Source organism: Candoia aspera, chromosome 2, assembly GCF_035149785.1.
Source record: "Candoia aspera isolate rCanAsp1 chromosome 2, rCanAsp1.hap2, whole genome shotgun sequence".
Lineage (NCBI taxonomy): Eukaryota > Metazoa > Chordata > Lepidosauria > Squamata > Boidae > Candoia > Candoia aspera.
Window position 1 is genome coordinate 254,737,256 of NC_086154.1, and position 14,802 is coordinate 254,752,057.

Below are 14,802 nucleotides of genomic sequence, written 5' to 3' on the forward strand. Positions count from 1 at the left end.
AAAAAAACCCACCACCACCACCACGTTACAGTTTATCACGTCTCAACCTACCAACTGCCAAAGTACTTCAGCACTAAGAACTTCTGCTTGCCTATCCCTGTATTTGTCTTCACAATAAATCCACTTGTCTTTTTTTCTCATTTTTTTTCTCACCCTCCTCATCTGGAAGCATCCTGTTAGAAGACTGCAGGTTCTTGAAGTGATGCAAAATCCTTACCAGCTCTTTCTCTTGCTCTCCTTCAACTGGTTCACGGAGCAGTAAAAGGCAGATGAAAAATGGGGGCTTACCCATGACATCACACTGACAACAAAGGTCCGCATAGTTAAAGCAATGGTGTTCCCCGTAGTAACATATGGCTGCGAGAGCTGGACCATAAGGAAGGCTGAGCGAAGGAAGATAGATGCTTTTGAACTGTGGTGTTGGAGGAAAATTCTGAGAGCGCCTTGGACTGCAAGAAGATCAAACCAGTCCATCCTCCAGGAAATAAAGCCAGACTGCTCACTTGAGGGAATGATATTAAAGGCAAAACTGAAGTACTTTGGCCACATAATGAGAAGACAGGACACCCTGGAGAAGATGCTGATGCTAGGGAGAATAGAGGGCAAAAGGATGAGGGGCCGACCAAGGGCAAGGTGGATGGATGATATTCTAGAGGTGACGGACTCGTCCCTGGGGGAGCTGGGGGTGTTCACGACCGACAGGAAGCTCTGGCGTGGGCTGGTCCATGAAGTCATGAAGAGTTGGAAGCGACTAAATGAATAAACAACAACCCGTGACAAATTTTCAGATTTTACAGTCCAGAATTCTAAGATGACCATCAAAAAACTGTTTCCCCAAGATCTGCATCAACATGGATGAGTGGCTAGCTTGCACAGTAAGGAGAAGAGGAAGAACGCCCCATGATTGGTTACAGGAAATTTTATTTGGCTCATGGCACTGAATAGAAGGAAAACTTGGGTCAACTGACTCAGTCCCTGCTATTTAAAAAGGGGAGAAGGGACATAGTGAGAATCTTCCGTCCAAATCACACTGTTTATTTGAATACGGGAAAGACGCAGCCTTCGTACCTCCTGTGCTTGCTGAGAATAAAATCAGATCAAGGGTATTTTTGCTAGGGTGGGACCATAGCTGTGGTAGAGACATTTTTAACTTCTGGATGCACTTGGATGGAACAACAAAAAAAGAGGCGAGCACATGTTATCTCAGAAGAGGATAAACCGTATTTCGCAGTGTGTCTCCAGATTCCTCAAAGCTCTTTTGCTGTGCCAGCAAATGGACCGCATTGCCCCAGTGAGTGAAACGCCCACCCTTAGTTGACTAATCCTGCACTTCTTGCCACAAAAAAAAAAAGCAAACCAAAATAAAAAATGCTACCAAAGCATTTCAAAACCACAACTGGTTTCTGTAGCATTTATTTCTGAAATCAGTTAAGTCTCTCCACATCTGGATCGCATCAACTAACCCAAGCTGTCCAATCTTTGAATGGATCCAGTCTCCCTAGTGTTGGCCCCTAATCTATATTCTACCTCCATCCTCTTTTCCCCACCATCCGAGTTTTTGGAAAATTACTGCCATTAAGTTCCAAATGAGTTTGCATTCGGCACCCTCCCACTCAATCCCTCAATCCACACCACTCAGCTCAGCTAATAAAAAATAGAGTTTGATGTTTATTTATTAAAACTCAGCAAATGTCAAAAGGAATTAACTGACAAAAATGAGGCAAAAGGCAGGCAAAAACAGGGAGAGATGAGCAATGGGCAAGAATTTACACTGTCTCTATATTCATATAATTACATCAAAAGTTGTAAGAACTTCCCAGAGACTCTGGAAACAAGACTGTGGGTAATTAGCATAGACCGTCCCAAAGGGAGGAGCCTTTGGTTATTTCAGCTTTATGGCAGCCGCATACAATTGGAAAGTAGGACCCCAGGTGATCCCTCCTCTATTCTGCACCCTATTCTGCACCATTTCTTGGCTATACTGTTAATTATGCTGTTAATTTTTCTCGGTTTCCATATATATTTTTGTATTGTATTTTAACTGCTAATTATTTTTATAAATTGTTCTCCACCCAGAGCCACTTGGTCGAGATGGGCGGCTGTAGAAATTGAAATAAACAAACAAACAAATAAATGGACTGATTTAGTGGATGGGGATGATGTATTCGATATGATGTGTCCAATACTTAGAATATAGCTATAAGGACTTTGATGTCTTTTAAACTGTATGTCACATAACACACTGGGCCAAAAGCAACAAACCACAGAGCTTGCTATGGAACCCAGTCACTGTGAGTTAAAAAAGCCAACAAGGGCTGGGCGTTATTTTGTGAACCCACTCTTATTTAAAACTACAAGCACGGTAGCCTCGCTAATCCATTTAGAATAGTACCGTGTAGTATTTTGTCATGTGCTTATAGCTAGGTGTAGGACAATAAAAATCACAACTTGGTGTAAAACCAGGATGAGGAATGTAACATTTTAGATCTCGAGGAATTTCCCCTCCAGGCAGCTTGCTGCTTAAGTACTAGCACAGAATTGTAGAATTATCGAGTTGAGTGGGACCACAAAGATCATCCAGTCCAACCCTCTGGCCTGTGCAGCAAGCCAATTACACCATCCATGAGAGGTGGCTGTCCAGCCTCTCCTTAAAATCTCCAGAGATGGAGAACCCACAGCCTCTATAGGACACTGTTCCGCTGTTGCATAGATCTTACTGAAAGTTTTTTCCTTACATATAAATTGTCTGCATAATGCTGTGAAACTTTGGCTTCTGTAAGACATCAAATATACTTCCAGAACCAGTTTTGAATGGTCCACAGCCCCAACAGCCTCAACTAGTGATTTACAAATTATTTGACACAAATATAAATACATAGGTTGAAGGAAAAGTAATCCCCGCACCTCCATAACTTTAGTTTAAACAGGGATATTTTAATAAACGAAACAGGGCAATAATCCTTGTACTAAGCTCTTTTGTTACATGTGTTTACTTCTCTACATGCAGGTAGCCCTCGCTTAACGTCCCTAACTGGGACCGGAATTTCCGTCACTAAGTGAAATGGTCATTAGGCAAAACATCACATGACCCCACCACTTAGTGACGGTAGTCCCGGTTGCAGTCGTTAGGCGAGGACCTCATGCTTCTCCTGCTCTGCCACGGTCGCCTCCACCTCAGCTCCCCCCGCCTATCTCCCCCCATCTCTGCCCATCTGGCCACCCTGCACTCTGCCGCCATCTACCCGATGCCTCCTGCTGTCCCCAGCTGACCTTTGCCGACTTCTTCCTCCCGCTGAGGACGAGGCGTGCCTGGCTAAGGCAGCTGCTGGCACTTCGCGAGGCCTCCCTGACACCATGCGAGGCCTCGTGCAGGCCGTGCAAGGCCTTGCACAGCTTTGTGAAGGGTCAGCAGCTGCCTTGGCCGGGCATGCTTCATCAGCAGTGGGAGGAAGACGACACCAAAGGTCAGCTGGGGCCGGCAGGGGTAGGTGGCAGTGGAGTGCAGGGCGGCCAAAAGGGCGGAGATGCAGGGAGATAAGCAGTGGGGGAGTTGAACTGCCATCGTAAATGCAGGCAGGCTGCCAAGTGCCCAATATTGATCACATGACCACAGGGGTGCTGCAACAGCCATAGCTTTGAGGACTCTCCGTAGCTACCATTCATCCAGCGCTGTCGTAACTTCAAACGGCCGCTGAATGAATGGTCGTTAAACAAGGACTACCTGTAATCACCATTTCCTACATCCTTCTGCCAGTGATGGACCACCTTTCACTTTTGCCTTCAGCCAGGCCTTGGCAGTCCTTTCCACCTCTTTTACTCAAAATTTTGTGATATCGCAATACTCAGAACTTTGAAGCAACAATTAAGCAGAGTTCTGAAGCACAAGATGGACATTTCTTTTGCAATGTGGCAACACTACAGTAGGTTCACACCTCACAAGCCACCCAAGAGCCAACTGCAAACTTGGGCCTCCTCATCTTACCTCATCTGCTTGACGCCATATGACTTCCAACTTCTGCCAAAATTGAAGGAATAATTTTGTGGGAATTTGACTTAAAGAGTTGTCAGGACCTGGTTGAAGAGACAAAGTGTAGAGTTCTTTTGTGACCGCTTTAAGAAGCTTGTCAACCCTCTATTTTATTCATTTGCATTTTCAGCATAAATGTACTGCGTTTATCACACTTCTAGAAAACGCTGACTGTTCAAATTCAGTCGCAATGATAATTTTTAAAAAATTGGCTAAATTCCTAGCATACTGATACGCTCCTTGCATTAAGATGGCAACTCCCTCAGCTGAATAGAGTCCTGTGCATGTTTCCTCAAAGCAAGTTTTCCACCTACAACTTCAATTATTCCCAAGTATTCCTAAGCATGTAACTGCAGCCTTCATTCACGGTCCTCAATTCCAAATAGGTAACACATATAGAGTTTGCATTACAAGGAAGGCATTGCTCTTGCAAAGGCCTAGCATGTAAGGCACATTTAATCCGTATTAACATTACAAATGCATTAGAAATATGTGATGCAATAAAGAACAGATGTTCATAAAATGAGGCCCATCACAATTCAAACAGGACTTCAACCAGCCCCTTCCAAGAATATCACCTGAAAGCAAGCCACAGCTGGAGTTTTAGCCTACCGGCCAATTAATTTCTTTTTTGTTGTCCAGTAGTCCTATTTTTGTTTTTTAACTGGAATACTAATAGTCATAAAATCCTCTGCTAATACAACATCTTGTCCATTCAAAACTAGTTCAGCTTGCTTCTTCAGCTCCGTAATGTCTGCGTCTCCTTCACCTGCCTGATTCGGTGGCTTATACCTTTGACTGAAATGGGAGAGGACCAACTTCCTTGCTTTGCACAGTTTAGCAAACTCTGCTGCCATTTTTGGGGTGCTGTGACCACGCTCCTTGGCTTTGTCCATCTGGCTGTCATCCAGCGTGGCTTCGTGAACCAAGAGATCAGCTTCAGAGCAAAGAGTTGTCACCCGGTCCCCAACAACACCAGAGCAATCTCCTAAAATACAAATTTTTCTTCCAGGAAAAGGGCTTTCTAAGACATCCATAGGACAAATGATTGTCCCATTTTCCAGAGTAATTGGAACACCTTCTTTCAATTTTCCATATAATGGGCCAGGTTGAATTCCTAGAAATTCAAGAACAGGAACAAATTTAACTTTAGAGCAGTTTATTTTCCGTGTTTTTTTAAACATGTGGTTTCAAGAACTGTGGCACAATAACTCCATACCCCTAAATTGCACCGACCTTCCCTTTTTAAACCAATCAAGTTTCTAGACCTTATGAATACTAGTATTTGAAACTGTGCAAACAAAATCTATACCACTTTTTCTCTCATGCTTTCACTTTTGACACCTCACCGACAACCTTTCCTCCTCCCTCTAGTATCCTTTTTGAAAATTTTAATATTTTAAAAGAAATACTAAAATAATGAGGTCAGGTATGAACTGTGCATGGAAAACACCTTTTTTGATTTCCCAAGACAGTGCTTCCCAAACTTTTTCCTTCATTACCCAAAACTGCTTATCAGAAAGTCCTTTTTACCCAGTGTAGGTAAAACTCTTTAAGTCAGTTTAAATGTCCCTGTTGGGTAATTGGTTCATGTGTCATTACCCAAAGAAAAATAACTTTTACCCGGTTTTGGGTAATTTACCCAGTTTTGGGAAACACTGGCCCAAGAAGTAAGACTAGTAAAGTCACATTATAAGAATTCTCCTAAACAGATGAAGTAACTGGACAACTGGACAAACTATTCACTGAGTTAATAGATTATCTCTTAAAGTGGGTTTTAAAGCAGATAATGGAATGTGACAATTTCCTACACTGACCTTGATGATCCATCCCTATGATTCTGTACTGTAATACATAGCTTTATTTTCTCATCAAAATAATATGACCGGCATTCAAGTAACATAGAAAAAGAAATTGTTTTCTGTATGGAATTTGCCAAAATAGTTCAAAGCTATTCACTAATGCTACCAGGGTGTTTGAAAGGGAAAATGCATGGAAGCATTTTAACAATTGCTTGGTTCTGTGTGACGGGAGCCTTCAGAGTCAATGACTTGCTTCATTCCAGGTAGTCTTCGACTTACGACGGCAATTGGGACCGGAATTTCCTCTGCTAAGCAATGTGGTCGTAAAGTAGAACTGCATCACTTAGCGATGGCAATCCATCGCCATTGGTAACCAAATCCCACAGTTGTTAGGCGAGGCAGCTTCCTGCCGGCTTCCCACAACCAAAGTCAGTGGGGAAGCTGCAGGATGTTGCAAGTCCCAGGCTGGCAAGCAGGTAAGTGGCTGCTGCCAGGTGGAGGAGAGAGCAAGGGCGCGCAGGGGCGGGTGCACAAGAGTGCGAGGGGGTGCGCGAGAGGCACTGACTTTCTGGGGAAGCCAGCAGGGAAGGTTGCAAAAGGCAATCATATGATCATGGGGCACTGCAACCGTGCAAGTGAAGTGCAAATTGGTTGCCAAGAGCCCAGATCATGATCATGTGACCACGGTGGTGCTGGGACAGCCAGAACTCTGAGGACGGTTGTAACCACCATTCATTGAGCACTGTTGTAACTGCAGTCGCTGAACGAACGGTCGTAGGTCGAGAACTACCCTGTATGGAAGACAAGCAGACTTTTAAAAAGCTCACTGTAATAAAACACTTAATCCCTAAAAAGCTACTAACACTTAGTTTTATGGGGAAAAGCACTTTCATCTGCTCAGAAAGCTATTAGTCATCAAGGCACGTGGCATAGCATAAGTATCAGCAAAAGTGCTGATTTCAATCCAATTCAGGTAGTGATACAGAGATGGAACTGCAAAACTCTCTTTTGAAATTTCCCAGAGTAGAATACAGGTAGTCCTCATTTAGCAACCTTTCGCTGTTACAACAGTGATGGAAAAGTAACTTTGCAATTGATCCTCGCATTTATGACCTTTGCAGGTCCATAAAACAAAGTCAGATCGTCAGCACAGTCGCAGTATCACTTAGTGACTGCTTCATTTAATGGCTGAGCTGCTGGTCCCAGTTGTGGTCACTAAACGAGGACTACCTGTACTGATCTATTATGTAGGGTGGCTTTAATTACAGATATATGAAGTACTGACCATATACTCCATGCATCTGAAGATGTGATCCACAAAAGCACATACATTGGGTAGTCCCTGTTGTTAGCCGGCAAGATCTTTATTATTCCTTCTGCCAAAAAACTACATGGTTATTTTTCTGGGCATAGTTACAGTGGAAGATATGACAAGGAGCCACAGGGAATGGAAAATGTCTGTGTCACACCAAACACCTGCTTTGTCTGATCACCAATACAGTCATTTTCTCTCTGGCTTTTCATTATTTCCTTTCTCCCCCTCAAGAACAGCAGCAAAGTGCATTTGTAATGTTGCCCTCATGCACTGAATTCTGAGCTATGCAACCATATTTCAGGCTGGTTAAGGTAACCCAAAAGCTCGTTTCTGCTACGAAACGCTGACAACATTATCCTTCTGGAAACATCAGCTTTTATAGTGATCAGTAGCTGGAGTCGCTCCTACCTAATTCCTTCAGTTTATGAGTGTTGAGTTTGCCAGTCCGTGGCTTCTCTTCCACCAGAAACCCGAAGGAAGGTATACGGTGAAACAACCTGAAAGCCATTATCACGATGGGTCCACTGTCCACCAAGAAGTATGAGTCCTCTGCAGGATTCAGATAAATAGGGTCTCCCTGTGGCTCTGGAGAGCTGACCTCATCTCTGTTCATGGAAAACACTTCCTTCCATTCTTCTGCAGGGCACTGGTTGGAAGTGGGAACCAGCTCATGGACAATGTAGGAGAAAACCAGTTGAGAACGAGAGAGCGCCATGGTTCTCCGGAGAAAATCCTTTAGCCCGAGTGGCCCATAAATATCCACCGGCTGCCTGTTGGGGTCAGGACTGCACTGCAGGCTGATGGTGCACAGTAGTCCAGGAAGGCCGAAGAAATGGTCCCCGTGCAGATGAGTTATAAAAATCTTGGTAATCTTTCCTAACAATATAGCAGTCATAAAATAAGATTGAGAACATTAAGGGCAACACAGGATGAACGCTAAGCACAGACGGGAGATAAAAGCAACAGACCAGGGCCTTAGGAGGAAGTCCTAAAGCTAATCTGAGTCAAGATATTCCCTATGTTGTCCACCTTGTTTCTAGCATCCCACCTTAGCACAGAGGTAGGTGACCTTTGTGGATTGATGGGCACATTTTAAATGAAGCAGATAATGGGCACTCTCACAAAATGCTGCCATGTGGGTGTAGCCAGTGGCAAGAAAACAACTTATCATGAGGTAGCTCTCTTACCAACATCACCCCTGGACACAACCAAGGTTGCATTTGTCTTTTTTTCTGGACAGATGAACAAAGGCGCCAGAGGGATTTTTTTCTAACAGCCTGTAAATAAAGAAGATGCTAGAGCGGAGTTTCTCAGCCTTGGCAACTTTAAGGCTGGCTGGGGAATTCTGGAAGTTGAAGTCCACACATCTGAAAGTTGCCAAGGTTGAGAAATCCTCTGCTAGAGGGTCACACATTTTTCAATTTGCTTCTTTTTTTTTTTCTCCAAATGAACAATTCTTAAATAAATGTCAAATACAGCAGGAAGTTTAGTGGGTCTCAAGGGGATGCATTTAAGCACACTGATGCCACCCTGCCCATGCCCAGCTTTACCTCGTAGCCTTTCGCAGGATTTGCCTAAAAGAAAAATCACTAATTCTGCAACTGACCAGCACCTGGAAAGTTATTCACAGTGTCTGAAACTGACCTGCTTTTAGATGACTTTTCATGAACTGCGTCTGGGTTCCCTCGCCACAATCAAACAACCAGCATTCTCCTTCAAAACGGATTACTGTTGCCGAGGCCCCTCTCATTGGAGATGGGTACGCAGCCCCTGTCCCCAAAAATGTTACATCCATGGACATTTTACTCAAAGGCACAAGAACAACTAAAAGAAAAAGAACAATACATGGAAATCAGATCTGGATGGGGTCTCCTGGCTTGATTTTTAAATAAATTGACTCGATGTCAAAAGGCCCAAGCAAGCAAAGCTGCAGTTCTAAGTGCACTACATGAAGATCCATTGTGCATAACAGGACTTCCTTCTGAGTAGCGATCCCAGCCCAGGAGTTTAATCAATCAATCAATCAATTTAATTAGTTTAAGAATTGACCACGTTTTCCCTCTAATAGCTGTAGTATTATTTTCCTTCAATTTTTTTTCTTCCTTGATTGTATAGTTTTAGTAAATAACATTACTACTTTATTACTGTTTATTTTTTGATATTATGTAAATATATTGAGAGCTCTTCCACCAAAGTCAAATTCTAATCATGTCTAATCATACTTGGCCAATAAAGTATCGTATCGTATCGTATCGTATCGTATCGTATTCCATTCCATTCCATTCCATTCCATTCCATTCCATTCTATTCTATTCTATTCTTCCATTATTCTATTCTATTCATTCTTCCATCCTCTTCCTCATCCCTTTTTTCTATTTTCCCATCTTTTCTCATGGCAGCCTTCCTTAGATCCCTGGGGCTTTATCTTCTCTAATTCTCAACCACTGTGGCTAAGTTGTGAATTATGGAAGCCAAATCCAAAACAACTAGAGAGTGCAAGAAAAGGGAACCCAGTAATTTAGATTATAAGCCAGGGTTTTATTATTATTATACTACTTGATCTCACCTAAGCCATTCCAGGGACATTTTCAGTTAGGAATAAAATAACTTAGATCCAATCACCCACACATTACACTCAGCAAAATGGTATTCTTACAAAATGTATTTTGCCATCTCAATTGTAACCCTTCCCTTAATAAAGGTTATGGTTAAAAACAGTATTTTTCTACTTCTACCATAATACATCCAAAGAACTAGCTTCAACACAGTGGAGCAGAATTAGGCTTTAAAATTGGAGGATTTAAAACTCGCTACATTCACACCATATACTTAACCTGGTTATTGAATAAATCTGTATTCTGGGTTTGCACAACATAATGACCAGAAATTAGCTCAAAGGCTGGATTTGCACAACATATTATTCCACAAAAACAAAACGATTAGCACTGATCAAACTAGCATACTAAGCAAATGTACCTGCTGTGTGTTTACTCGATCTTGTTAAGCACGTCTGCAAACATAGCTTGTATGTAGAAAGTAAGCTTAACTTTTCCCTGAGATGCAATGTTTCTTCATGCAGGGAAATCTTCAGCATCTGGGCCAGGCAACTTCTGGGTACATTCCAGAGAAAAACTTTTACCATTCAATAATAACTGAATATGTAAATAAAAATAAGTAAGTATGCACATGAGCAGAATTTGATTTGCGGATAAATACCAAATCTTACATTAGGCCAATTCTTTTATTAAACTTAATGCAAGTATGCCCAATAAATAGTTTTCAGGTTCTGCAGATCTCTTTGTCCAGCAAGATGAAAACAAAGCAAAGGATGTCCAGTGGCAGAGAAAAACAGCAAAAGCAGCACAAAGCCTAGATGTATTCACATTTAGTTATACGCTGAACATGCTGGAGAAAAGCGCAAATATTCCAATTAGGCTCTACCACAATGTTTCTCAACCTCGGCAACTTGAAGATGTGTAGACTTCAACCCAGAATTCCCCAGCCAGCACGGCTGGCTGGGGGATTCTGGGAATTGAAGTCCACACAGTTCAAAGTTGCTGAAGTTGAGAAACATTGCAGCAGATTATCCTCAGAATCTATAAATGAAAAATATTAAAGCCACAATGTTTGTCTGGAAAGTAACAAGAGATAGAAATGTACACTGAACTTTTTTAGGGGGACAAAAACGTTGATACAAGGATGGAAGCCCCCCCTTTTTCTTGCAATTAGACAACGGCCTAAAGAACTCATTCCTCTTCCTATCTTTCCACTAGCATTTCAGCACATGGGAGGCTTGAGGGGGAAGGCTGTTCAGAAATTTGCACTGGTATCCCAGCTTTTATGCCTATTTTCTTTTCTTTCCCCTACTCTAAAATAAAACCGACTTAAACGTTAACGATTAACTTGTGCGACCTGCTTAACTCTCTATGCGAACCTAGCTTCGTTGTCGTGGGTTATTTTTTTTTTCCTTTTCTCTCCCTCTTCTTCCAATTCATCAAAACAAGCAAAACAATTAAAAATCCACTCGCTCCAGGATGTTTCCTCCCCACCGGGACTCGCCACGCGCGACGTCTCCGCCACCCACGATGCCTAAACTGCGTGGAAATGTAGCAGCAAAGAATAATCCTTGGAGAGGAAGCTCACCCGCGTGGCCCAGGAAAGCCGGTTCCCCAGATCGAGTCCGGCGGTGAAAGAACAAGGAAGGAAAAGCAATTCAGGTTCCGGGGTTGAGGTGTTTGCGGGAGGAAGGAGGGTTGCACTCAGTTGCATTCGTGATAGGAGGAGAGGAAAGGAAACTGTCGAAGTTCATGGGGTTTTTTTTCTTGCCCTGGCAGGATCCCGTCCCTTTAATACCTGCACATCAGGCGGAAATGCAACCTATCGCTAACCGCACGCTTTGGGGGGCGGGAGTGAGAAGAGGTGGGGGGGATATGGGGGGGGATTGCCCTTTTTTATTCTTTCTGAGCTGGAATGCTGGAAAGAAATGACGCCAAGGGCTCTGGGCTGGTTGGTCCGCGGGAGAAACCCCCCCCCCGCAAACTGGGCGGGAGGAGGGGGGCCTTGGGGCGGGATCCCGCGAGGGGCGGCGGAGAAAGAAATCTTGCAGAACCCCCCCCGCCGCCGCCCCGACTCCCCCCCCCGCTGTGCCCCCACTTTAGACACACGTTCACACACGCTCGGATGAACCCGTGTCTCGTCACCCAGCAGTAAAATTCTGAGCCTGCTATGGCCATGCAAGGAAAGGGGTTGGCAGTGTTAGCGACAAAACTCGAAACAAATTAGACTCCAACAGTCTTTGAGTTTAGAAATAGAAAAAGACTTTATTTCGCTCGCTCTCTGAGCTTCTACGGTTTGCAAAGCGTGGTGGACTTTCCAGGAGCACGATGCAACGTGTCCAAAAGAAAAGCCACCCCATACAATATTTCAAGTTTATTTTTATACATTTTCCTGTCCGGTCGCTCCTCTTTATCCGTTTCGCCATTGGCTGGGTACTCCCAGACTTACAATCTTCCGGCCGCCTTTGTTTTAAACCATTATCATATTAGGTGATGTGTTTAGCGGTTGCCCTGATAAGTTTAACCATTACCAGATGATGAGTTTAGCCATTGCCATGATAAGTGATGAGTTTAGCCCTTATCATTTGATGAGTTTTCCCCACTATCTCCTCCTGACTTCATGTTGGTTTAAGTATTTAACATGGCGTTGCTTTTGCTCACTAGCTTGAACTTATTTACACATTAAAATCTTTACCTCTCACAGCAGGGAGTCCGCAAGCGCCGCTGTTCACGCTTGACGTGTTGGTCAATGGGGGCAAAAAATCTGGCAGCACCTTTTCTAGTTTTATGAAAAGGCGTGAGCTTTGGTGAGCTGCAGCTCCCTTCATGAGATGCCTAGAGTGGTTTGGCTGATAGAGGATTTAAATTGGGGGGGGGGAAGGGAGGGAAGATTGATTGATTGGTTGATTGCCATCAAGTCATTTTCGACTCCTAGTGACCACATAGATAGATTTTCTCCATGATGATCTGTTCCTAACCTGGTCCTTCAGGTCTTCCAATGATGCACTCATCACCGTTGTAACTGAGTCCATCTACCTGGCTGCTGGTCGTCCGCTTCTTCTCTTTCCTTCCACCCTTCCCAGCATCAGAGCCTTCTCCAGAGAGCTGGGTCTTCACCTAATGTGTCTGAAGTAGGATAATGTGAGCCTGGTCATTTGTGCCTTGAGTGACAACTCTGGGTTGATGTGTTCGATGATCCGTAGGTTTGTTTTCTTGGCTGTCCATGGTATTCTCAGGAGTCTTCTCCAATTCCAAAATTCAGAACAGTCAATACATTTTCTATCCTGCTGTTTCAGAATCCAAAACTTTCACTTCATAGAGTGTCACAACAGGCCAGAAACCAACAGGTGCAGATTTTAGATGCAAGGAGCCAGGCTGTTCCTGTTAATTCACTTCTGTTCATGCCATCACAGCTCTTTCCTCCCACCCAAGGGGTAAGTGGGCATGAAAATGAGGTGAGACAGCAACGTAGTTGGAAGGGGAATAGTGCGAATGTCAGAAAAATGTCAGTACCTATTTCCAATTTCAAAATGCAATTACAGTGGAAATGAAAAAAGATTGAATTTCTGCTTTTGACAGAGCATGGGACTTTTAATGTTTTACCTGTCACGTTGAATAAATAGAGGTTAATATTACATGTCATGCACCTTTTATTTTAGAAGCTCATATTATGAGGGAATAATGAATGTAATGCATTATTGTATGAATTGTCTTATTTACCATGGTTAGCTATAAATACGTAATAAAACTGCTACCGCTGCTGCTGGAATGGGGTAAATTGCTGAAATAAGTTTAAATCTCCTTGGTGCTCGTATTATTCCTGAGAGGGTTTTATGATCATCAGTGTTTCGATATAACTTACATGTATTTCACTTAATCCTCTTGAGCATTATTTCGAGTGGAAAAGGGATATGAAATTAATGAAGCAATCCCTACATGCTCACTACTACCCACTTGGCTGCCTTGTCCTTAAAAATGGCAGTACCTTAAGCTTGGGCAGCGTTTCCCAACCTGGGCAATTTTGAGACCTGTGGACTTCAATTCCCAGAATGCTTAGCAATGGCCATGTTGGCTGGGGAATTCCTGGAGGTGAAGTCCACACCTCTTGAAGTTGCTCAGGTTGGGAAACACAGCTATGGCTACCATTATCAGGACTGCAAAAATTGGAACTACCAGCAGATGGCAGCAAAGAGATACAGGAAAGGTCCTTTGCCACCATCTCATGGTCATCTGGAATTTTGATCTGATAAACCGGGCATTCACTACAGTATTTCAAACAGCCGGTTTTATCATAATCTGCTTTTTGGGGCTTCTGCCAGTCTCAGTTGTGATTTGCCAGATAGCCTGGGGTAAGGCCTGCTGTTCAGGGGATACGAATCTGAAGCCCTGTCAGATACTCAGTGGTAGAACCCCTCCTTTGCACCGAGAAGGTTCCAGTTCAATTTATGGCATCTCCTGTCAGGAGAGGAGCATAATTGCCAGGCAGACTCAACAAGCTCTCCCCAACAAACTATCACCTGTACATACTGGCTCTTCAATTCCAGGACTACAAGTATCAGATGTCCACTAGGTGGCAGCACAGATAGAGAAGACCCTTAAATTATCTGCTGCCATCTAGTGGTTGTTTGCACCTGAGTTACCTTGTATGTGTGCCTTCAAGTCTCTGTTGACTCCTGGCAACTGCAGTTTTCTTGGCAAGGTTTTTTGGAAGTGGTTTGCCATTGCCTCCTTCCTATAGCTGAGTGTGTGTGACTGGCCCAAGGTCACCCAGCTGGCTTTGCGCCTAAGGCAGGGCTAGAACCCACAGTCTCCTGTTTCTAGCCTGGTGCCTTCACCACTACACCAAACTGGCTGAGTTACTTTAGCTTCATTTTTCAAAATATATTTCCCTACAAGCCTTTGTTTCCCTTACACAGTTTTTCCTTTAACATGCCTGAAGCCATCGGAAGGCTTTCTCCCACCATAACACTGTGCCTCCACTGCTAACTTCCTGAGCCAGTCCAGAAGATCATGATTGAAGGCATTGAAAGCTGCCAAGAGATCAGAAAAACATGGATGGATGCACCACCCCATCCCCCTCCTGCCAGAGGTCATCCACAGGCA

The 14,802-nt window shown here is 43.6% G+C and overlaps 1 protein-coding gene across 1 annotated transcript; it reads right to left on the reverse strand.

The window, feature by feature from the left end:
• Positions 1–4,401: 4,401 nt before the first annotated feature.
• Positions 4,402–9,201, reverse strand: ELAC1 (elaC ribonuclease Z 1). The gene is made up of 3 exons (XM_063291140.1): positions 8,789–9,201; positions 7,553–8,020; positions 4,402–5,144 (listed from the first exon to the last, which is right to left on the reverse strand). Exons 1-3 carry the CDS (start codon positions 8,943–8,945, stop codon positions 4,675–4,677), a joined length of 1,095 nt encoding a protein of 364 aa, XP_063147210.1. The 5' UTR covers positions 8,946–9,201; the 3' UTR covers positions 4,402–4,674.
• Between the last annotated feature and the right edge of the window lie 5,601 nt (positions 9,202–14,802).